We start from the raw sequence: 24,270 nt of genomic DNA, 5'->3' as shown, positions 1-24,270 counted from the left end.
ATGAATTGTGGGTATCTATTATGATTTTAAAAACATTTTCAAGGACATTGTTTCATTCTCAAAATGAATGCATGTCCTTGAAATTTAAGAAAAATAATTCAGATTTAAGCAAACTAATTCAGTTTGCTTAATTTTACAAATTTTCAAGGTCTGTCAGACATGCAAACTCAGAGAGGCCTGATAGCATCGCTGCAGAGAGGCAAGCAGACGTGAGCTCAGTGTTTGTTCCGCAGTCACTGGTGTTGAGGTGGACTTGTGTGAGCTGCAGTCTGCCTGCTGTGCTCTGCTGTGAGAATGAGACTCTGCGGCTCGACGAACTCTCACTGCTTCAAATCTCCACTCAAGTACAAACACACAAACAAAAATGCCATTGTGTGGCCTTTCACCAGCACCGAGCATCAGCGCTAACAGACATTGTCTTTGCTTTCCCCTGCTGTGTACTTTCAGAATGATTATTGTATGGCACATACAATATGTTAACATTATCATTGTGAGTGGAAGGGGGCCTGTTATTATGGAACAGGAAGTGACCTGCCAGGACCCCTGATGACCTCAGAGGGAAAGCAATGACCTCAGACTGACCCTATGTGTTTGTCCTGGGCTCCGGCTGTGATGGAGGCAGGTCGGCTGCTCTGCTCACTGGGGAGGAGAGGCTGATAGGTGGGGTAGCTCTGAAACAAGGAAGGCGACAATGTGCTGGAAATTCCCTCTGAAGTACCAGCTTTAAAAGGGTCACCAGTGGTTGTACAAATGTGGTTTATTTTTATTTTGAGATGATAAGATGATAGACTTTCATTTTTATCTACTAGATTATTCAATTGCTTTTGTCTAGGTCAAGATGCAGCAATACTGTTAAGGACTAAATAGACTGCAGGAAACTGGTGGTTCTTGACACAAGTGCGCCCTCCTTTGATGAACCAAGGTTATTGCTTCTGGATGTAATTTTCCCCAAACGGACTAATCAAAAACCAGAAATAAAACCATCTTCATGAACCTGCTATGTGTTTACTACTTTAGTTTACAACTGATAGATGAGGCTGTTTCTCAAAATTTTTTATTTTATTTAGTTTCTCAAAATTTTATTTCAAATTCGACAGCTTTCCATTTCATTGCCCATTTCACAAACATTTGTGTCCCATTTCCCATGTCTTTTCTCGCATACAACCTAATCTCATGTATTCACTAATCTCATGGTCAAAACAAAACCACTTACAAAACACCTAAATCATACAAAATGTAGAAAATATTGAGGTACAGTCAGAACAAAAAAAAAAAAAGACTACACATTGGATTTGGGATGACACAATCAGCGCTTCGAATTTGTTCAAATATAAACGTCAGTCAGGGGCGAGTAGAAAAAACTTGCAAGTGCAAAAGAGAGAAGATTAGAAAAGACTAAACAACCACCGTCATACTCAGCTGGACAGCTGGAAATTATTCAATATTGGAACACGGCATATGTGAGTAAAGACATGAGACCGAAAACACTTGGGCCCTTCAACTATTCATTTGAAAACAAATCCCTTAACCTTATAAACTCAGAGTGAAAAAAAAAAAAAAACAATCCAGATTTGAACATGAAAATGCAGTATCATGTCTGAGCAAATGTGACAAAGTTTAAGCTCAACAAACTCAAAAACAGACAAACAAAAATGCTGTGATGTAGCTGCTGTAGAGCTGAACATGCAGTGACCTCAAGTTTATCACAAGGCACAAAGGCACAAGTGTTTGGATAAACCCATCACTACCGCTAGATGAGATGTTGATAGTCCACTTCTGGGTACAAGGATGGTAAAAAAAATGTGTAAGCATTTGTGTCACATTTATTTGAATTCTCATACATACAAACAGTCGGTTGTATGTCTATGTTGTAAGAGTGGTGTTTACATATGCTTGTGTGGCAGGAGTTGTTTAGAGGGCATCCAGCAGACTGTCGATGCGGCTGACGAGGTCCTGTCTCTTGCCGGCCAGAGTCTTGTCGCTCTCGATGTAAGCCTCCTTCTTGACCTTGCCGGCCACCAGCCGCTCCGCCTCCTGGCAGGAGCGACACACCAGCTCCTTCACCTGGCCATCCAGCTTCTGCACCTCCCCGACCTGAAAACAGAGCGAGGAGTGAACCTCACTGCTCATAAACCTCAAGTTTATTTTACCATTTCAATCTGTGCTCTCAAACACACAGGCGTCACTCACCTTATCGGCCAAGTCGGAGCCCTCAGCTTTGAGGCGGGCCTGCAGTGAGCTGATCTCATTCGTCAGAGTGCGGTGGTCGGCCTCCAGAGTCTTCCGGCCGCTGTTGAGCGCCCCGGTGTCACGGGACTGCTTGTAGCGGTTGACCACCTCGTCCATGTGTCGGTACAGACCCAAGCGCTTGTTGACCAGAGTCAGCACCTGCTCCGTGATGGAGGCCACCTTCATACGCACCTCGGCCGCAGGGTCCTGAACAGAAATAGAAGTAAAAACTGATTTAAAAATGATTCAAAATGCATGCATGTCAAGTGATTGTAGGAACTGTAAAAGGTGAGCATAAAGATAAATTAACATAACATAAAGAAATACATAAGTGTTGACTTACCTTTGTGATGGCAAAGTCCAGGCGGACATAGATGATGACAGTGAAGAAGAGGATGTAAAAAGCTCCTACAACCAAGAGAGGCTCCTGCAGCATCAGGATCTTATTGAAGTTATAATGAACCTGGTAATCAAAAGAGGACATTTATTCATTTGGGTTTGAATTCATTGTCACAACTCATATCAGAAGCTGTCCACATCTCTCCTACCAACTTATGCTTCTTAAATGTTAAATGACCGCAAGAAATGTCTTTTTTCCTCTAAATTGAAACATGAACTTTGACATAAAAACATTACTTTGGGGGAGTAAAAACTCTAATTTCTAGTGCTTAAACAGTTTGTTCTTCCATCAGTTAGTTGATGGACTAAAAATAATTCAGTGACTGCTTTGATAACTGATGAATCAAGTCATTTATCAAGTAAAATACTAGAAATGTGACAACCAACAACCAACTTCTTGTATCATACTGTAATTGAACAGCTCTTTTTCTCTGACTGTTGATCAAGTAAAGTAAGATATTAACTAGATCCTACAAACAAAAACATACTGATGATGTTGCTGTTTATAAAAGGCAGGTTTATTAATTGATCTACAAAACTTTGCTCAACAAAACCCAGAACCCCCTAAAATCTGCAACAAGGACTGCTGTAAAAAGACCAGTTCCAGGTTTTACTTGACAAAAGTATCCAGATAACTCTGTAAACTGGCTTCTTTGAACAGTCTGTCCTGACAATGGCTCCATAGAAAGGCCAAAGGGTGTAAAATCAAACAGGGTCATCCTGGTGGGAACACAAAGAGCTGGGGACATTGTAGGGGACATCTGGTGTGCAAGGTTGGCATTTTGGCCTGAAGGTGGTTCAAGAGGAATGCTGGTGAATTAAAATTGTCAAAATGATTTAATTTACCAGCTGTACTGCCCAATGAGTTTTATGCATATAAGCACCTTAAAAATACCCAATGAAAACGACAATATTTTTACACATTTGTGGAAGCTAAAAAGCCTGCTCGGAGCTCTGTCAATTATCTATGTTCAATAGATCTGGACATGTTGTAAATGTTGGTCAAGGGAGTCTTTGCTAATCTACTGGTTATTTTTGCTAATCTCTTTTAAACTCTAACTGGCCAAAATTCCTGTTCTTTTCTACTGTTCTTACCACAACATCCTGAATGTGCTGCTCCACCAAGTTGTTCTTGGTGGCGACCAGCACTGGTCGGCCAAAGGTATCCAGGTACGTATAGTGCAGCTGGTTTGGCATGCGATCAATTTTGTAAGGTGTATCCACGTGGATGTTTCTGATAGGACACGACAGGGGAAATTGGGAGAAATTAGCACCAAGTACTACAAAAACCTCAACTCCACCTCACATAGATTTTGCGACAAACACCGACCTGGCCCCCTCGGGCAGGATGATCTTCACAGTCATGGAGTCAATGACTTGGTCGTCATACACGTGGTCAACAAGTCTCATCTTCAGTGCATATTGGTCACCTATAAGATAGAATGACGCAACACATTAGTAACACACCGCAGAATACAGTGATTAAGAGGGCTGTGCCTCAATAGGAAGCCTTGGTTGCCCTGCTGGATTGTCCGGTGAGCGAGAGTGGTTTTGTGTCTGACTTCTCCCTCTTAACCCTTCTCATTTTAGAGTAGAGTGGCCCTTTAAGGAATCAGCTGTCACTTTAGAGGGAAGACTTGTATTGACAGAATGACATGCAAACTAAAGTTTGAGGGTGAGCCCAAAGAAAAGAAATGCAGCCATCAACCCCGGCTAGTTTCACTTGACAGTTCAGAGCTTGGGAGACTTCATGCTCTATTTTCATTACTTCAAGGGCAAATCATTACAGCTCACATTGTTCCATCATTTTGATGAATGCATGCCTTCCTTTTTAATATTTTCCCCCTAATTTTGTTCATATGTGTGAACAGTTTTTACATATGCCCACAAATCATGACAATGTGCCTGTTCAACTTAGCTCCTTCAGGTGGTTTCAGACTGATATTATCCACTGAGCATAATTAGTTACTAACCAATTTGTTGAGAATAATTAGCAAGACAACTTGTGGATTAAAGATATCTTACCCAGTGAGGTTTGCAATTTAAGTATAATAGATAGATTTGTCTCACAGTGTAACTTCAGGTAAAACCTATCATTAAGTTAATTAAACACTACACAGTGCGGAGAGGAATTACAGTATGAACCCTTAGGTTATGTAGAGCTTCTGAAATCCTGTGTATGTGGAACTCCATGCATATGAATATCCATCATGTGTTTCCCTTCAATTCATACACTGACATAGCTACCACACTTACATTGTCCACTGGATGCACCAAGGGACATTTTCATGCTTTGACTAAATTTCCTGATATATAAGCCTGCACTAAGACTAATTTTAATACTTCTTTCCATTCTAAGTATTAAATATTTCTCTTATGATTTGGTTAGTTAGGGTTTTCAGCAATCAACCCACCCAGGGTGTAGAGGTACTCGTAGCTGGGCAGATTGTAGCCAATGATATAGTGGGTCTTCCAGCCTCCAAACAGGGGGAAACGAGGTCTGACCTCCACCTCCACTGAGTCATCAAGGACCTGCAGATGGGAGGTGGAGATGTTCCCAATCTCATCCCTGTAGTAGACATCCTGAGCCGAGGCAGGAAGGATAGTCTGTTGAGGAGAAAGGATAGAATCATCATCATCATCATCACCCAGAGAGTGAAAAACAGTCAGACAATGATTTGTGTTTAAAGCAACACACCTTAAAAGACTTGACGGATGAGATGCCGCTGTCTGACTGACGCTGGTAATCGTAACGTGAAAAAGGCCCCTTCAGGACGGCACCTGTGTGCCTCAGGTCAACGGTCTCTTCCACAGCGATGTTGCCCCAGTGAGAGACCTCGATTGTGCGAGTGATGCTACTGATGGTGAGGAAGGGTGTGTTGTTTTCATAATGGATCTTCATTGTATCCTGAACGTTAGGGAACATACACAACACAAACATTTGTAACAACTTTTTTTGCAGCTTCATCATCCGAAGATTGTGAAACCTTGTCAGAGATTTACCTCGCTGAACGGAGCGATGTCACGGAAGGGTCCATACTCGATGATCTCATCAATCTTGCTGGGGTTGCCCAGCTTGGTGTAGCTCTCCACTGTCTTGGAGGCGAGGCGGACACGTGTGGTCTGACTGCGGGTGGGGTAAGGGGAGTACAGGTAGTGGTTCCCCTGAAATACCACCAGCTGGCGCTCAGCCTGGGTGATTTGTGAGGGGAAAGGCTTCAGGACATGGCTGAACGTCGTCTCCACCTTTGCTTTCAGCTGAGCACCTGCTGCCAGACTGGAGGTCAGCTGCACTTTGTAAAACTCCCCACTGCAAGGGAACAGATGATAAGAAACATTTGCATAATGGTGTTAAATGCTGCTCCTGTAAAATGTCAGCTTCTCCAGATCTACAAAATGCAATCTTGTAATTTTAGGAACTCTTGAAAAGAACATTGTGCATGGAAAATGCTGCCACAATGACTGGTATATTCATAAATAAGTAATTTGTCATCTAGTAAGTTAGCAAATATGGTTTCATAAACAAATCCATCTGTTGTCATATTAAAATCACTGGACTTATAAAAATGAGTCTGACAGGAAGTTGTGTGTTATGAGTCTTTGATTGCTGGAGCAAGGAAATGTTTCTCTTACTGTCATAAGGGAGAGTCCTGTGTTTCCTAGACTATAGGCATCAGGAAAAGGAGCATTTAAGCACCTATCCTTGGTATTTAGACAAATTTAAGCTCTTAACAGGAATGTCACTCAGACACTTCTGATTTAGTTCATTCAGTTAACGCCCACCTTATTGAAAAATGCTGATTCAAATGCACTTATAATGCTGCCTGCATGTTTACATGAGTTGAGTTATTTGTGCAGGCTTGAGAATCTGGTTAGATGACAAAGTAAGGGTCTGATCTTGTACCTTTGGCCTGGCATTGTTGTCTGCTGGATGTCAAGTGTGCCATCATCCTCTTCATCACCCTTCACCTGCGAAAACATGGTTACTGGTTGAGCTTAATCTGTTTATGAAATGAATGCACTTCAGAATCAGATTTATTCTAGTCTACTCCAAGTAGCAAGTACAAGGAATTCAATGTGGTCCAGATGTCAACAGAAAAAGCAATAAACACAAACATTAAACAATAAACATAAACACAAACATAACAATGTAATAAAGGGACAATAATTTATGTTTCTATGTAGTGGGGGTGGACTATGTTAATATAAGTATGAATGTAGATATAATTATAAATTTGAGCGTAAATACAATGTGTATTTACTGTATATGTATGTACAGTTAACTTAAAAAGTCTATATACATCCACACAATGCAGGACAGACAAACAGTATGCAAAATATGAGTTAGAATGAGATATGGAGGTGAAGTGAAATTGGTATGTTTACAGGCTTTCACTGTCCTTGTTAAAATAACTTACAGACAAAATACAGGACAAGTGAGAGATTTATACCATGGAAAGCACAGCAGTCCCTTTCAGTGAGCGTGTGCAGCTTATTATTTTGTGTAAAAAACAAGGCACTGCAGTATTATCATTCATTGTGGAGAGGGGAGGCGGGCCTGTGCGCAGTCACACACGGAAGTCAGCTGCTCAGCGCATACGTGTCGTTCAGCCACTGACAGAGCGTGCACCGCTGCGGAAGTTAACATCATCCTTTAGCAATTCAAAATGAATTTATCCATGCTAGGGTGAGATCTTCGGAGCAATGCTGCTCAAAGCAAATCAAGTGACGTGAATTGCTTGCACCGAGCAGTATAACGTTACATTTTGAAATAGTAGCAGTGTGAACTTGCAGGAACACACTGAATCACGCCACACAGAGCTAGTAGCTGTGATCTCATGCATTCAATGAACAAACTGTAACATGGTGTGGTAGCATGCTGGTAAAGCTGTGCACCATTGCGTCTCTCACTTTTACGCAGAAAGACGCAAAACATGAGAGCAGCGGGTGTTTTGCGCAGCCAGGATACGTGTCCCTTCCTGTGAAGTAAGCTAACAAGCTACAGCTAGCTACAGCTAGCTATCACTGATGTTTGACTCACCGAGGCTCCGATGTACGCCAGGTGCGGGGCCAGGCCAGGCTCAACCGCCAGTATGAAGCTATTCACGGCAGCACGTCCCTGGTTGGACAGCACGATCTCCGCGGTGATTTTGGCCAGATGAGTGCTCAGGTCCACCGTCCTCTTCACGTCCTCGATCACCAGACCGTCCGCTGAAGCCTCCGAGCACACAGCGGCCAGGAGCAGCAGGCAAGCGCCGACAAGTGGCGACCACCGAGACATAGTTACAGAAAAGAAAGAGCTGAAATACCCAGGTAAAGAGCGGAAAGTTTGGGGAGGAAAATGTAGAGCAGCGAAGAAAGGCCGCCGCGCCGCTCTACATCAGAAAAGGATGACGCTTCATTCAGTCCGACGCGATGACGTCACGGCGCGCTCTTCACAACGTGCCCTGCGTTGGAAGCGACTGTGACAACTCAATGGACCAAGTCACAGATAGTCTATGAGGAAAACAAGCCCTTTTAAAAAAAATTTATTTTGATTGATATGAGGATTATTTTGCAAACAAGCACGTGTATTTATTTTTTATTTAATTACTTATTTTTAAAATGAACGAGCGCATTTTTATTGAAAAGGATTAACTTACAATTTATTAAAAAAAAAAATATTGAAAATTATTCATTTACAAACATCAAGGCATAGGTAACCATAACAACAATAAGCACCTCTTAACATACAAGGTACATCAGCCAAGAAAGAATGACTTACATTATATAAAATAATAATATAATACTGTAAATAATAATAGAACATAAATACATTTTAAAAACAAAATAATAATAATAACTGCACTCTTCCATAGTTGCTCTAGAGGTCATGAAATACTTTTAGTTCTTCATAAGCTCTGAGGAGAGACTTTGCATGTTTTCTTTTCATTAGTCTTAAAGCATGATGATTGCCCACAAGGTCCTTTTTAAAAACAGAAACATGATGCATGGATGAAAAAAATTCTCCAGGAGTATCAGGTTGTTCAGTATCGAGTCACTTCATGTTAATACCAAACACAATATTTTCTCTTGTGAGAGGAGCAAGTAGCTGGATTTTGGTTCACAGCCAGTCCTGCAAATCCTCATACATACAATGAAAAAACAGGTGATCAGTAGTTTCAATTTCAGTAGCACAAAACCTGCAGTTATTGTGATTATCATCAAGTCTCAGTCTTAGCAATCCATTGGATAGATAAATATTATTGACTATTAATGACACAATTGTTATAAGATAACCTGTTTTACGTTTGTGTGTTTGGCCTTGTTGGACTGTCTGTCCATGAAGTGACTGTGGTAGTGACCTGTACTGGCCTGCTGATGGCACCTGTGTCAGTCTCTGTAAATACAGTTTTGTGTGGTGTTGTTGTTGTGGCTGTATTAATTATAATGTAAACATTATAATTGTCTAAGCATGCAGATATTTGAATGGGTTTTAGAATCAGTTGATAATGCACTAAAGGCTTTTTAACCATAACTACTTTAGAAAGTCACCCGTGGTCATATGTCAATATGTGAAAACCAAAGCTCACAATCAATCAGTCTGTCAGTCAATCAGGGTACAGCCCATGGATACAAGGGTTTTTTTATGGTTGCAGTCAGGGACACTGATCACACATATCAGCTGTCCTCAGCTAAACATTGATGACGATGGCCTCTCCCCATCGCCTATTTTTGGATCATTTACAAGAGCTACAAAGCAGGAAGTTAGTTATTAGGTGGCTGATTTACATTTTATGTGCAGCAAAATGGAAATCAGATTACCTGTGATGTAGCTGACTTTCATGCGTGACAAAAAACCTTCAACATAGTCAGGGCCAGCCCTGACTATGTTGGTTCCCTAGGTGAGATTTAAATTGGAGCCCAAAAAAGTGCAAGAACTCACACTAAAATGAAGTGTAACAATGATGATACCTCCAGCCCAGACAAATTCTCCCAGTTCTCTGGACAAAAGGCAAGTGGGGGTCAAGGTGCCATTCAATGAGTGTTTGGTGGCTGACCAACAAGTAAGGCTTTGAAAATCAAACCAGTTAAAACCCATGCGACTGCGTATTTCCTAAAGCTGTTCAGAAGCAAGCATACCCGTTGGTAACTCACTTGGTGCCCCCTCCTTTATTTGGTGCCCTAGGCGACTGCCTATGTGGTCTATGCCATGGGCCGGCCCTGCAATTCAGGGAAAGTAATGGGGCATAATTGAATAGACGGTGTAATTATGGATTATTTTATTTTTTTAAAGTCTGTCAAATGCCTTAAATGTAAAAGGTGATTCAGTTCCACAGAAACCATCATAAGCAGGCACGAAAGACAACAGCATCAAATTGCCTACACAGAATAAAAACAATGATGTGTCAGTTAAATGGAAAGAGCAAAATCAAAGTCATCATCATATATGTACACTGGTCATCATCAAATACCCAGATGGTATAGTAAACTGGCCAAGAGGCTGATACAGCTGCTGGAGCCAGGTCAAGCAGCCAGTCACTGTCTGCCACCTGGAAAGGAGCTGGGATTTAGTGAGTGTCAACACTGTTATCTAAGACTATTACGCTGCATGTGAAGCATGTACTTTAATACTTAGCTGGCTTCAAAGTTTTCAAAATACTTCAGTTGTGCATTTATTGTTTGTTTGTTTTGTATTTACTATTATTTGTGATATCTTCTGATCATTCGATTTTAGCTTTGGATTTCTAAATTGTGGAAGATATTGCAATTAATTATTAGGGTGAGTTAAAGGTGTGGGCGTGTTAGTGAAGTGATAATTCAGCAGCACTCATAAGCTAGATGGACAATGTATTGTATCTGTTTATATAGGCCTATATCATCTGTTTAGTAGATCATAACAGCCTTCCTTGACTTTCCATAATCCATTACCAATGAAAGAGAAAATATAATCATATACACATTAAAATGCTTTCATTGTATTTATATTATAATTTGTGACCTCTCAGGTCATGTTTTTTTATTTGTCTTTTTTTTGTTTGTTTGTTTTTTTCCCCATCACTTTATTTATAGAATGCGTCACAATATGTGGGATATTAATACAATAACAGAAAACAATTAAGCATCACATAATGAAATAAAGATAACATAAAGGACATGACTTCACTTTCAATTTGTTGATAGAGTCAACATGGTAAGAGGACAAAGGGTAAAAGTAATAATAATGAATAAATGGATAATACTAACTGTATGTGCACATTTATTGTTTATAAGTTGGATAGACTCAAAATACTTTCTAAATTCAATTATGAGGGGCGAGACCTCGAGAACTTGGATTTACGGATGTGAAATTTTCCCAGTAAAATTAATAAAGTGACAGTCTGTTGAACTTTCTGGTTTTTGTTTTCATAGTATAATATTACATCTTTGGCCTCCAGCTTAACTGAATGGTTGGTTTGAGTGTCAAAATAATCTTCATTTCTTTTCCAGAATCCTGATGTTTACTGACATTCATAAAATAGATGTTTAGTCGTGTCTTCATTTTTGAACAAAAATCACATTTATCGATATCCACAAATCTTAAGACAAATTTGTATGTGGGAGTTCCACACAAATTTCAAATGAAGAAGCACCTCAACCCCACCAAATTTATGCTGGTGCTGGTGGCCTTGAAACTCTTAACTAGTCGAAGGAGGAGGACCGCACACAGACTTGTTCGTTTCTTTATTTAAACAACATTGTGCTGAGTCAAAGCCCAATGTTTCCACTTGCACCTTCATCAGGGACCAAACAGGAATACTGGGTTGAAAACCACTTTTTTATACATTTCCAAACATCAGAAGGCATCCTATTTCCACATAAATTTCCCATGTGGAGTAATTGTAACTGTAAATAATCATTTCTTACATGTTTATTCATACATTTGTGACTTTTAATATTTATTCAATTAACAAAGAAGGTAGGTTCCAATTCCTGTAACTCTTGCCTCTCAGAATGGCATTTCATCAGCTTAAGGATTCCACTATAGGATTAGTATTTATTACCATTTGATAGTCTTTATAAGTGGCTAGAAAGGTTTTTTGTTATGAGAAATTCGTTATAACTGAGAATTTAAGCTTTATAATTTTTGGAAGTCAACAAGCAAAATGATATTCATGTCATTCCAATGTTGGAAATATAGTGGTTTATTGTTTCTGGTCATGCACTCATTGTTCCATAACAGTTTTGTGGGGGGTGAAACTGTGACCTCCTCAGGTCCAGAGGAACAAGGCGTATCCAGCGCGTGACGTCAGCGCTCACCGACACAGCTTGTTTTGGAGGAAGTGGACAGAGCTAGGCTAGCTGCTAGCGTCAACGGCAACAAGACGAAACAAGACCATTGTACCAAATCGCCCCTGTTACACGAAGGGAGACACACGTCGGCAGTGGCAGTTTTGATTTTGATAAGTAGAGTTAGCTGCGAGGCTAGCTATCAGAGAGTATTTAGCTGTCGACTTGCTAAAACGTGTTGTTTTGTTAACGGTAGACATTTAAAGGAGCTGTTAGCCTGTCAGCTAGCCTGCGCGTTAGCTAACGCTTAAAACCCGAGGCAGAGGAAAAAGTCCACAAAGACATTTTTTATTACCGCAGGATCACCGCCCAGGTTGGTTTGTGTTGACTTTAGTTGTTGGTTACACTTATGATATGTGTTAAAGATGTAGCTGTCGTCAAGTAAGTTTCACATTTGTCTATAAAACCTTGCTTAGCTAAACTAAACGTTAGCTTAAATTAAGAAGTGTCACTGATATGGTAATTGTTAGTGGACACGGTATCCAAAAACGCCTGGCGTTAATTATCTTTACAAGATTATCTATTTAACATTTCTGCACTATTTATAAGATATGTGTAATCGTTGTCGTGCTTTTGCTTGTCTGTCTAGCTCACATTTTGATCTGCAAATGTACGTTAATGTTTATTCTGTCTTGCTAACCCTTTGCAAGTGTGCTTGATGTCTTAATAGTCGTTGGGTAAAATGTTGACACGGGGACACTGTGTATAGTTTATAAAGTGGGATTATTTACAACCAGATAGACTAATAGATTTAAGAATTACACCTTTTATGTGTGTGGAATCCAACCGAAGTATTTGCTGTGCTAATCACGCTTGCCAAGTCATGGTTCCGTTAGTCCTGTGTTTTAAAACCATGTGATCAGTCCCTGACACAGTGTCATGGGGTGCAGATTATGAGAGCCGCACCGATAGCTTTGCTACTCTTGCCTCATAATAGTACAAATATAGATTCAAACCGTAGCTTCTTGCTCCCGTAAGAAGATATTACATTCAACTTTAAGTGATATGCGGATGAAACAATTAACTATTTGTGTCGATAATGCTCCAAGATCTAACGAATAGAGTGGGGATTTAACGCTCATCGGTAATAGAGTTTGGACTTTGGTCTTTACAGCTGTATGAGGTGGTTTATTATTACAAAGCGCACCCGGCCAAAGTCAGAAGTGCTTAGTGATGTTTTGAGCGGGTGCAAATTAGAGAATCTGAGGTCTTTAATTGGTTTTAATACAAAATTAAGCTGCTTCCGATTATCTAGACCATCCATTAGCAGATATACAGGAACGTGGTAGCAATTCACCAATTACATAGAGATGGCTGACAAATTAAAGGAAAAACCAGAATAAATGAGTGGAGAAACATAATCAATGCAGATGCTTCCACACAGGTGCACTGCATGGTACAATTAAGCAATTAACATTGAGTCGTGCTCTGTGGTATGTATAAAAATGCTGAGCAGGCCTAGTTTATTCTGATTATGTATCAAGATGGCAAGAGGAAAAGATCTAAGTGACTTTGAAAGAGAGTTGATTGTTGGGGCACTGATTGCAGGAGCTTCAGTCATAAAGACTGGTTAGTGTTTCAATAGGAACAGTGACTAAAGTGACATCTGCATTTAGATTTATAGGAAAGACATCAGTAAATTGGTTCTGAAATTATGTTCAACTGCACATTTGATGACCATGATGCTTGTGCATTAGTGTGATATGTAAAGAAAAACAAGAGCAACTCTTCCTCAGGTGACTGGGAATGTCAATGCAGGACGTGACTGTCGGCAAGAACAGTCCGCCGACAATTACATAGAGAAGGATATTATAGTAGGGTGGCAGCGCATAAACCCCTCATTACTAAGATGAATGCACATTTGAGAGTTCAGTGGTGCAAAAACCAAAGGTCCTGGTCTACAGAGATGTGGAAAAAGTGATATGGTCAGATGAGTCATCTTTCACCATATTCTCAACAAGTGGGCGAGTGCATGTGTGGCGTGCACCAAGAGAACTTTGCTGGCATGGTTTGGGTCCACTTGTCCCCTTAGAGGGAAGGGTCACTGCAAATCAATACAAAGTTGTTCTGAGTCATCACTTTTATCCTATGATGAAACATTTCTATCCTGATGGCAGTGGTCTCTTCCAGGATGACAATGCCCCAATTCACAGGGCACAAGGGGTCACTGAATGGTTTGATGAGTGTGAAAATGATGTGAATCATATGCTATGGCCTTCACAGTCACCAGACCTCAACCCAACTGAACACCTTTGGGAGATTTAGGACCGACGTGTAAAACAGCGCTCTCCACCACCATCATCAAAACACCAAATCAGGGCTTGGTGATATGGACAAAATCAGATATCACGATATTTTTGACCAAATACCTTGATATCAATATTGCAACAATATTGTAGGGATGATATTGGTGCTTTCACAAAATATTTACATGAGATTTTTGATAAATAATCATCAGTAATGTGGATATAATGACTAAGTGTGTAAAGGCATATAATAAAACAGCTAGAACAGTCTTCACTTCACTGTAATTCAGCCTTTAAAACCAGGAAAAGACAACACTTTTGCCATATTACAATATCCAAAATCTAAGATGATATCTAGTCTCATATCACAATATTGATATAATATCGATGTATTGCCCAGCCCTCCAGTAGAGCTCAGAGACTTGCAGAATCAACGCCAAGATGCAGTGAATCTGTTCTTGCAGCACATGGTGGCCCAACACCTTACTGAGACACTTTATATTGTTTTTTCCTTCAATTTGTCACCTGTCTGTATGTATTACTTTAGATGAAAACGGTGGAAGAGTTGTGGGGATGATATACAGTAAGAGATATTTAACAGGGATCTTGGAATTATAAGGACAAAGTAAATGGGAGGAAAGAGATATTACATTTGAAGAAGAATAACAAATGAAAATAGTTGGGGCTTTTTCCAAATGTTTTCTTTGCTTTTTGTTTGTTTTGTTTTATAAATTCTAGTTTGTGTGTGTAGATGATGATTTCAAGGCAACAACTGCCAGTTTGGAAGGAAAAATTCAGATCTCAGAGGGGAAGTCATCATAATGCACTGCTGTACTGTTTATGCACGTAATGATTAACACACACAGTGGCTGCATTCAGTATGTTTTGTAGTAACTGGCTGTGTTTTCCTTTTTTTTTGTTATCAATTTATTATAATGTTGAGCTTTATCGAACTTGGGAATGAAACAATGTCGTTTTGTTTCACTGAATAGTTTGTCTGAAGCATAAATATCCCAAAATCATTGCTAGTTTACAGTATTCCAAGAACAATCAGCTGCGGTGACAAAAATAGCAGATGTCATCTCAGCTGAACAACCACAGAACCGCATTGTTCAACATGTTTTGAACAAAGTGGCAAGGGAATTGTTTGTTTCCCGAATTGTATTTTAGAGCCTCATTTTGTACAATGTGAAGCACATTTCTATTACTGCATTTGTCTTTGTTTGTGCAGTTAAGGTAACTCAAGTATAGCACGAACCCTCACTTGGTTTAATTCCTAGAACTGGTTCATTTCTTTGAAGTGTATTTAAAGACGCACACATACCCGATCATCTTTCACTGAAACCTGTTGGCCCATATCAAAAGGGTCATCTCTAGGTCAAGGCTGTATTCATCTTTTTTGGGCAATTCCAGCGTTGGTCTGCTTCTATTAGGAGTTTTCTTCTCCGTCTGATGTATGTTATTGTCTTTACAGCTGTGGCACAATGACGTCAAGGAAGAAAGTACTACTTAAAGTCATCATCCTCGGAGACTCTGGGTGAGTGATGTTGAGACCTTAAAGCTAAAAGGGTTCATTAAGGTAGGGTTAATCTGCTCCGATCAGTACACCTCTAACACACAGATATACTTACACAGCAAGCGAGGAACCTTTTTTATGTTTCACCAATCAAGTAATAATGGTGACTTTCTCTGTTTCACTTGTTTCTGCCCTTCATATGTTTTGTATGTGTTGTGTTTTTTTGTTTTCTAGAGTTGGGAAGACCTCATTGATGAACCAGTATGTGAATAAGAAGTTCAGTAACCAGTACAAAGCCACAATAGGTGCTGATTTCTTGACGAAAGAAGTCATGGTGGATGACAGACTTGTCACAATGCAGGTATTGAGGAAGTAACTTTCACAAGAATTCCACACAGACGTATTTCTCATTGAAACCCAATTATCATATCTAAAACAATCACAGGGAATAAAAGAAAAGAGTAATGTTTATGTTGTACCACTGTGAAAATGCATTATATTGTACTTTTCTGTAAAAACGGTTTATTAAAACACATTATTAAAGATGATTAATAACTTTCTCCCAAATATTATAAATTCAGCAAGGAAAACAAATCTTTTATGCTTTTTCTCTAGATGTGTATTTTCATATCCAAAGACATTTTGCCATCACAGTCCCATTTAACCTGAACTGAAAATTCCACTTTGGAGATCAGTTATGTGAATTTGTTTTTCCTTTTCTGTTGTGGAACACTAGCAGCTGTGAAGGTTAGCAAGTCTGTCTGTAATTGGATTTACATGCACACTTACTGTATGTATGTACTGTATCTTGATAATGTGAACACTTTGGGTTATCTCAGTCAAGTTGACGTCAAAATTGGACTTGACATGAAGTCTTTTGAATATTACTGTGGCTTACATACAGGTTTTTCACATTTTGATGACTAACAATGTTGGATTAAAGAAGTTTTTGGTGCATAAGGGACATGACTGTCATTAATGGAGAAATTTGAATTATGTGAACAATGTTAACACGTCAAACCTACCTAATCTACCTAAATGCATATTTCCTCTCCATTCTGTATTGCAGATCTGGGACACAGCAGGTCAGGAGAGGTTCCAGTCTTTAGGTGTTGCATTCTACCGCGGAGCAGACTGCTGCGTCCTGGTGTTTGACGTGACAGCACCCAACACCTTCAAGACTCTAGACAGCTGGAGGGACGAGTTCTTGATCCAGGCCAGCCCTCGAGACCCGGAGAATTTCCCCTTTGTGGTGCTGGGCAACAAGATCGACCTGGAGAACAGACAGGTGGGTCCAAGTAATCAGATTTGTGTGTACCAGGGGTGGGTTTTTTGAGAGATTGTTGTCTTTAAGAAGTAATGATACTCTTCAGACTTTAAATTAATGGAACCATTTTAAAAATAGCTTGTGTGAAACAGTCATTCTTGTTTATCTGATGTTTGTTAGTGTAACATCGGTTCCTTTGTGTTTCAGGTAACAACCAAGCGAGCACAGGCTTGGTGTCAGAGCAAGAACAACATCCCATATTTCGAAACCAGCGCCAAGGAGGCAATCAATGTGGAGCAGGCCTTCCAGACTATTGCACGCAACGCTCTTAAACAGGTAACAGCAATAGAGACTGGTGAATACTTTTAACCAGCCTCCTGTTTTACATGTGTTCCTGTGAAAGCTGTTAGATGTGGAGTGAGGCTCAACCTCACTTATTGTTTTCTGTTTTTAGGAGACCGAAGTGGAGTTGTACAATGAGTTCCCTGAGCCAATAAAGCTGGACAGGAACGAGCGAGCCAAGCCGTCAGCGGAGACCTGCAGCTGCTGAGGACTCTGAAGATCTTCGGGGGCTCGTCATTGCCCTCATCACCCTGTCTTGCCTTGTCTATATATCCCCTTTCCCATGGCCCACTGTGTTAATCCCTAATGCCCAACATACAAGCAGCATCCCACTCATAGAGTATACTACTACACACAGACATGCTGCACCCACCTCCTTATGTATACAAAACACACATTTTCTATAAAATAAGTCTCCTAGCCCAAAGAACACCTTAAGGAAACATTATGGCATTTACTTGTATGATGCTTATTACTTCCCAGTGTTTCCCATCCTATTCTTTCATGGTGGCGGTGGTTTGGGCTGATCTCATTTTTGGTTTCATGTATATCACTGCTTTCACACCCAGTTTTGGTTCTCACTGCTTTCATTTGGGATACTTAAAGTGGTAAATCAAAGCATAATCTCTATACATGTTTGTGTTTATGAGTAAAGTTAGACAAACTTTTTTTTTTAAAATCAAAGTTTCTTTAGCAGTGGTGGTTTTCTTACTTTCACGGCCCGCCACTGCTGCATGAATAGAGGAAACACTGCTCCCCTCATTTTACTCATTTGTGTTGTGGCTTAAATTAGTTTTACACTCAAAAACACTTGTCACCATGGTTTCACTTTACCTCATGCAACCTTAAAGAAAAATAAACTGATACTTGTTGGGGATTGGGAACTGATGTCCTGAAGGATCAGAATGTGTGAAGGTGCATGTGTGGATCACATTAAGATGCTGCCGGCTGATTCTCGTTAATTGGTGTCGAATAGAAAATACAGTTAAATGACAAGACCATCATTTAAGTGTGTACAGGTTGTTTTTTTTCTTTTCTGCACTTTGCTGTCATCTACAATAACTGAAGACTTGCTCAGACATCTCATTTTAGAGCCACAATAAATGCATTTGTAGCTCAGGTTGAGGACGTAGTAGAATCTAAACTCAGCTGCTTGATGTAAGCGCTGTCCCTAATTCGCTATTCGCTGTTCCTCTATTGGGGAAATGAAGGTTCGTCTTGTAATCAACTATTCTTGGTACATCTGACGTGGGAATGAACCAAATCAAGTCAGCATGTCATTCTACCCGACAGTCCTGGAGAGGAGAGAGATTTTTCTCAAGTATAAATATCATTCATAACTAAGTACTATTAGCTAGTACATTTCTTCTTTTTACTGTCAACTATTGCAAGACTTTGTATATTTGCAAACCTCTCAATCATTTTGTGGGGAAGGCGAAAGTTGTGTTGTAAATCTCCATATCTGACTGCCAGTTGCTCGTGTTGGCAAACAATTTAAGTGCTTGACATTTCTTTTTAACCGATCAGATCTTTAACTGTCTGTTCGTATTATGTTAAAACTTTGAAATGCATTATAGATTACAAGATAGCTTACATACTGTAACTTTGAAAGAAGAAAAAAAAATGTGGGGAGGGAGTATTGGCATTCATCATTATTATATTATTAATATGATAAATGCATAGCATCTACATTGTTTCAAAATGTCTTTGCGTTTCAAGTAATAAGGGTAATAAAAATCTTGAATAAAGCACACTGTGTTTATTTCTGACATTTATTGTGTAAATCTTTATTAAGCAGTATCAATATAGCGCATTTGTCACATTTAAAGTATTTGACTTTTAATAGAAGAAACAATCTTTTTCTAAAAACCTGTCGAAACAGTAAAGTAGAATAAACAAGACCTAAATGGTCTTTTCAATACTGTAGAGTTTTCAGTCCAGTTCATCTCTTCAGCTGGTTTTTGGTTTCTTGTTGGGTCCCTGCAGCCAGTGCTGAAGCTGTCCTGCAGACTTTCGCTTAGTCTTTGCTTTGCTTTCACCCTCTTTCTGCCTCTGAAGTGTATCTGAGTCCTTCCTCTTTGAAGGGGAACCAGTCATCAGCCAGTTGATCATCTTCTTACTGCTGGCTGTGGACTTGGGCTCCTAGGGGTCAAGGGCCAGATTGATCAGCTCAAACCTCTCTAAATGCCAGAGAACTGACATCACATAGCTAAAACTTTCAACCACAGTGAGTAAAATGCCACATTAAATCTTGTACCTTTTTGCCGTTAAGATCCACTGGCTGAAGGCACTCAGGAGAGTTGTTGCGCGAGTTACTCACAATCGATGAAACGGGGTGAAAAGTCAAAATGTTTTTTGACTGGAGCAGTTTCAAGGCATCTAAAGATTTCACCTGCCCAAAATCAAGCCATCTTCTCACTTCTTCCTCTCCATCCAAGATCGCTGGCATCCTAAAACACATTCAGACAATAATTTAGAATTTCATACAGACCCAAATTTAATAAAGGAGTGTTTTTCCACATCAACTAATGTTACCTGTGATGGATGCTTTGCAGGTTTGGAGAAGCATTCACAGTGATGATGCTGTAGCTGTAAAGGGGTTCTCCATCGACTGGAGATGTCCAGCAGTCAAACACTCCGGCCATAGTCAGCAACCTCCATCCAGTCCACTCACCTGGGGCTTCCCCTTCCTCAAAGACACACAGCAACAAGCATGCCCTAATGTTTAAATTATAAAAATCTGCAGAATTAATGAAAATACATGCCAAAGATCTTGTTGGTTTATGACTTATGGAATCCTCAGCCTGGCACTAACATCAAAACTCAAGCATGTGTTTGTGTGTTGCGTTACATTTTGAATTCTACAGAAACACCTGGTGGACACATGCACATTTTTGGCCTTGGCCCCTCTTCCACACAGGAAATTTTCAGCCATGGTAATTTCCGCCAAAGTTGCATTCTCTCAAGATTTGTTTTGGATGAAAGCAAATGTTCATGGTGCTTATATTACTATAGAAAACCCACTACTTACCTTTGTCAGGGCAGGGGAGGCCTCCTCTGGAGGGCACACCGTCCCAGAATTCTCATTATTGAGGGTTGAGGTCACGAGGTCATCCTGATCCTCTTTTTTCCCCTGAGTCTGAGGGAAGTAGATGAAGAAGGGCTGCTTGCCTTTCTCCTGCTTCATCCATTCGTAAAAGCCATCAGCCAGGATGACACAGCGCTGTCCTTTTATCATGGGGTCCTTGGGGGAGAAAAAGTGATCAGAGACAACACGTAAAATATACTGATAGAAATTAAGTAGCTTGCCACTCAGCAGTGTCTCAAAGTGTACGCACCTTGTAAGATTTCTTCTCCAGTATATTCTCACTGCGGCAGTTGCTGGTGCTGTAATGCATCTTGCTCGGGTCGTTCTCCTTGAACCAGGAAGGTACCAGGCCCCAACGCATCACAGCCAATACACACTCATCCGCAGGAGCATTCTGAACACACATAAAAGGCAGAGACCGAATAACATTAACACCTGCAATATACACCGATCAGCCACAACATTAAAAGCTAATATTGTGTAGGTCCCCCTTGTGCTGCCAAAACAGCTCTGTGACCAGTTGAGGCATGGACTCCACAAGACCTCTGAAGGTGTCCTCTGGTATCTGGCACCAAGACCTTAGCAGCAGATCCTTTAAATCCTGTAAGTTGTGAGGTGGGGCCTCCCTGGGTCAGAGTTGTTTTTCCAGCACACCCTGCAGATGCTCAATCTGGGGAATTTGGAGGACAAGGCAACACCTTGATCTCTTTGCCATGTTCCTCAAACAATTCCTGAACAATTATTGCAGTGTGTCAGGGTGCTTTATCCTGCTGAAAGAGGCAACTGGCCATCAGGGAATACTGTTGCCATGAAGGGGTGTACTTGGTCTGTAACAATGTTTAGGTAGGTGGATCCAAGTTGTCCCAATAGAACATTGCTCAGAACATCACACTGCCTCCGCCAGTTTGCCTTCTTCCCATAGTGCATCCTGGGGCCTTTCAGAAAGCAGCTTCAGCAAACTCTGAGTCTAACCCTGAACTCTGAGTTGATGAACCCTGAGATGGGAAACTCAGAGTTTTCAGTTTCAGAACAGCTAATCAGTCAGTTCAATCAACTCTGAATATGTTCACTCTGAGTTAAGCTTGTGCGTGATGAATGAAAAAAGCCATCATTAATGGAGCTCCGATACTACGAATCACTATGGCAACAGGTAAATAAAAGGCAGAGCCTCCATTTTAATCCAGTGGATTTAGAGATATTAATGCATGTGTATGTGGACGGTGCACATTTATCTTTTTAAAAAAAGAGCTTATGTCAGAGCGGGAAAAGTGTCAATAAGTTAACACAATAAAGTTTTATTCAGTGTCGTCCATTAATTCATCATTTACCAGACTTACATTTCCTTAATGATGATAAAGTGGAATCTGACTGTGTATCAGGCTGCAGCTACATCACATTTTAAATATATTTGTTCAGCTTTAATCTGACGGACAAAACACAGGAGGCAGCGACTGAAGATGAAAAATATAGTTAAAGATTTAAAACATAAATAGATCAAAGACACAGAGACATGACTGCAAGCTCACAGTTTGATCCAGTAATAATGTGTTTGGTGATTTGTACTTGAAAAGGCGTCGAGGTAAAAATACAGAATATTTTAAATTTTTAGACATCTATTTGTATCTCAGCTCAACAATGTTCAGTGACTTTATTTTAACTACTTCAACAAATTTAGTAAATTTAAACATTGTCACTGAAATGCTGTTAAAACACATTAAGATTATGCTCCCTATTTAAAAATCTCACTTTCAAACTACATTCTGCAGATGCACCACAATACTGCTCACTCAGCATATTCACATATAATCTCCAATATAAAAGGAATTATGTTCCATCAGTGCGATCAATCACATCATGATTGATGGAGATAATTATTCATTGATCCCACATGTCTAAGGCTTCATACCGATTGTTTAAATTTAAATTGAGATTACACATTATGTGCAATAAAGATTTCAGTGCAGGAGCTGCTCTAACAAACTGACAGCTGTCTTGTGTGCACAGTCACAGTGTTATAACAGAAGGACGTGCAGAGGTTTTATTCTAAGCTAAAGGTGAATTCACGCTGTGTAATATTTGAATGTTAGAGCAAAAACTGCTGTTCAAAGAAATGACTGATGCACATAAAAGCAGTAACCTTTGAAAGTGCTTGAGTAACTAAAGTAATACCCAACCAGGATTTAGATTCTGACAGATAGTGAACCTCCACTAATGAATGCACTTTGATACGGACTCAATGACTGAGGAAATGAAACAGCATGTCTGGCTCTGAGACAGAGAGAAACTTGAGGTTTGTTGAAGAAAACGTGCCAGTTAGCAGGTGAGCTTCACAGTGTCAGTTACTGCGGTAACTGACCCCAAGTTTAATTTAGCTCTCTTTCTGAAACTGAGAACCGAGAGTTTCCCTCATCTAAGTGTGAACGAACTCAGGGCTTTCACTAAACCGGCTTTCTGAAACAGGCCCCTGGTTTCATCTCTTCCCCACATAAACGATGCACATGCACCCCGCTCTCCATATAATGTAAAAGAAAGTGCATTTCATCAGACCAGGCCACCTCCTTCCATTTCTCCATGGTCCAGTGCTGATGCTCACATGCACATTGTAGGTGCTTTCGGCAGCGATAAAGGGTCAGCTTTGGCACTCTGACCGGTCTGTGGCTATGCAGCCCCATACTCAGCAAGCTGCAATGTCCTTCCTTGGACCACTTTTGCTAGGTAGTTGTTGTTGGCCGTGGTTTTAATGTTGTGACTCATCAGTGTATAATGCTATCCAGTACAACAGTAATACAATACATATTACCCTCTTGAAGCATGTAATGTTGTTCCATACTGTGAAGTTCATCATAAAAGTGTTGAGTCAAGTCTGTGGTTAATTTCTGTAGCTCTCAGATTGTGGTGTTGTAGCACTGAATAGTATATTATGTATCCATATGGAAGCTTGCATACAATAAATTAACAATAAAACTAACATTATTTTTCACTTTTATTATCTTAATTACCTGACGAAATGCATCATGGTGCTTTTATCATTAGATATTTCAGAGTATCTATTAATTAACTTATCTACGATAAGTCTTTTCAGATGTGTCTCTGATGTTATAGCATGATGAGTACTTATTACTTCACATAACGTGGATCTATGTGATGTCCTTCACTTTACGCAGTTATTTCATAGAGATCTAACTGACACACGGAGAGAGACAGCTCACCTTATCAAAATGTCTCTGTGACAGCAGGACAGGACTCATGGACTGCGGGCTCTTGTTGTAAGAGGGTCGGTATTTGTCCGCATCTCCATCCCTCCAACGGGGCTGTTTCCGCTGCCCACCTCGGTCTCTGTAGCAGCAGGCTCGGCTCACCTCGTCAGGAGCCAGAGTACACGCAGTCCTTCCACACATTTTACTGGTGAACCTAAACTTTTCTGCCACCTGAGACAGAGGGTCAACAAATTGTAGCAGGTGGAAGATAAGTGAAGAAACACTGTGCAGAACTCTGCAGTATTAGCTAGTGTTAGCTTAACATTAACTTCAGTAAACAAAACATTTATCTTTCACTGGCTGTAAAGGCACAGTTTAGAAACAGAGCGGCTTACCTGTTTTCGAGTGTTATATCGTGAAGTTTCAATCGTGTGTGTGTGTTCACGTTATGTTGTGGTGTGTATGAGTGTGGGTGTATTAACGTTATGATGTGGTGTGTATGAGTGTGGGTGTGTTCGCGGGGATTTGTCCGGACAGAGCATAGGGACAGAGGCTGAGCGCGACTGCGCATGACAACCGTGATGTCAGAGCAGTCAGTCTGAACAGGCGCCAATTTTTTTCCTGGATTTTTTTTCCTAGAATGGCGAAGTCATATCCAGCCTTACCCTGTCTCTGAT

The 24,270-nt window shown here is 40.2% G+C and overlaps 3 protein-coding genes across 3 annotated transcripts; 1 reads left to right on the top strand and 2 right to left on the bottom strand.

The window, feature by feature from the left end:
* Positions 1–1,038: 1,038 nt before the first annotated feature.
* On the bottom strand, positions 1,039–8,057 carry rpn1 (ribophorin I). Its single transcript, XM_042407517.1, has 10 exons — positions 7,670–8,057; positions 6,533–6,597; positions 5,632–5,938; positions 5,327–5,536; positions 5,043–5,235; positions 3,959–4,058; positions 3,724–3,862; positions 2,573–2,692; positions 2,191–2,436; positions 1,039–2,094 (listed from the first exon to the last, which is right to left on the bottom strand). The coding sequence occupies exons 1-10, from the start codon at positions 7,907–7,909 to the stop codon at positions 1,912–1,914; spliced, it is 1,803 nt and encodes a 600-aa protein (XP_042263451.1). The 5' UTR covers positions 7,910–8,057; the 3' UTR covers positions 1,039–1,911.
* A 3,836-nt stretch (positions 8,058–11,893) lies between these two features.
* rab7a (RAB7a, member RAS oncogene family) lies at positions 11,894–18,312 on the top strand. Its single transcript, XM_042405907.1, has 6 exons — positions 11,894–12,250; positions 15,658–15,720; positions 15,934–16,060; positions 16,769–16,987; positions 17,174–17,302; positions 17,421–18,312. Exons 2-6 carry the CDS (start codon positions 15,668–15,670, stop codon positions 17,514–17,516), a joined length of 624 nt encoding a protein of 207 aa, XP_042261841.1. The 5' UTR covers positions 11,894–12,250; positions 15,658–15,667; the 3' UTR covers positions 17,517–18,312.
* Positions 17,985–24,163, bottom strand: hmces (5-hydroxymethylcytosine binding, ES cell specific). Its single transcript, XM_042405906.1, has 7 exons — positions 23,989–24,163; positions 23,606–23,824; positions 20,647–20,790; positions 20,340–20,552; positions 19,844–19,998; positions 19,566–19,758; positions 17,985–19,450 (listed from the first exon to the last, which is right to left on the bottom strand). Exons 2-7 carry the CDS (start codon positions 23,792–23,794, stop codon positions 19,259–19,261), a joined length of 1,086 nt encoding a protein of 361 aa, XP_042261840.1. The 5' UTR covers positions 23,795–23,824; positions 23,989–24,163; the 3' UTR covers positions 17,985–19,258.
* Positions 24,164–24,270: the final 107 nt, after the last annotated feature.

This window comes from Thunnus maccoyii, chromosome 3, assembly GCF_910596095.1.
Source record: "Thunnus maccoyii chromosome 3, fThuMac1.1, whole genome shotgun sequence".
In the NCBI taxonomy this organism is placed as follows: domain Eukaryota; kingdom Metazoa; phylum Chordata; class Actinopteri; order Scombriformes; family Scombridae; genus Thunnus; species Thunnus maccoyii.
This window is presented reverse-complemented; position numbering and strand designations above follow the sequence as displayed.

Excerpts from the sequence above, each read along its gene's own strand:
- rab7a (XM_042405907.1), top strand. The coding sequence starts at position 15,668 with ATGACGTCAAGGAAGAAAGTACTACTTAAAGTCATCATCCTCGGAGAC. Across the intron at positions 15,721-15,933 it reads ATCATCCTCGGAGACTCTGG|AGTTGGGAAGACCTCATTGA; the intron begins GTGAGTGATGTT and ends TTTGTTTTCTAG. Across the intron at positions 17,303-17,420 it reads CACGCAACGCTCTTAAACAG|GAGACCGAAGTGGAGTTGTA; the intron begins GTAACAGCAATA and ends TTCTGTTTTTAG.
- hmces (XM_042405906.1), bottom strand. The coding sequence starts at position 23,794 with ATGTGTGGAAGGACTGCGTGTACTCTGGCTCCTGACGAGGTGAGCCGA. Across the intron at positions 20,791-23,605 it reads CACAGAGACATTTTGATAAG|AATGCTCCTGCGGATGAGTG; the intron begins GTGAGCTGTCTC and ends ATGTGTGTTCAG. Across the intron at positions 19,451-19,565 it reads TGGATCTTAACGGCAAAAAG|GAGCCCAAGTCCACAGCCAG; the intron begins GTACAAGATTTA and ends CTTGACCCCTAG.
- rpn1 (XM_042407517.1), bottom strand. The coding sequence starts at position 7,909 with ATGTCTCGGTGGTCGCCACTTGTCGGCGCTTGCCTGCTGCTCCTGGCC. Across the intron at positions 2,693-3,723 it reads AGCACATTCAGGATGTTGTG|GTTCATTATAACTTCAATAA; the intron begins GTAAGAACAGTA and ends TTTGATTACCAG. Across the intron at positions 2,437-2,572 it reads TGGACTTTGCCATCACAAAG|GACCCTGCGGCCGAGGTGCG; the intron begins GTAAGTCAACAC and ends ATTTCTGTTCAG.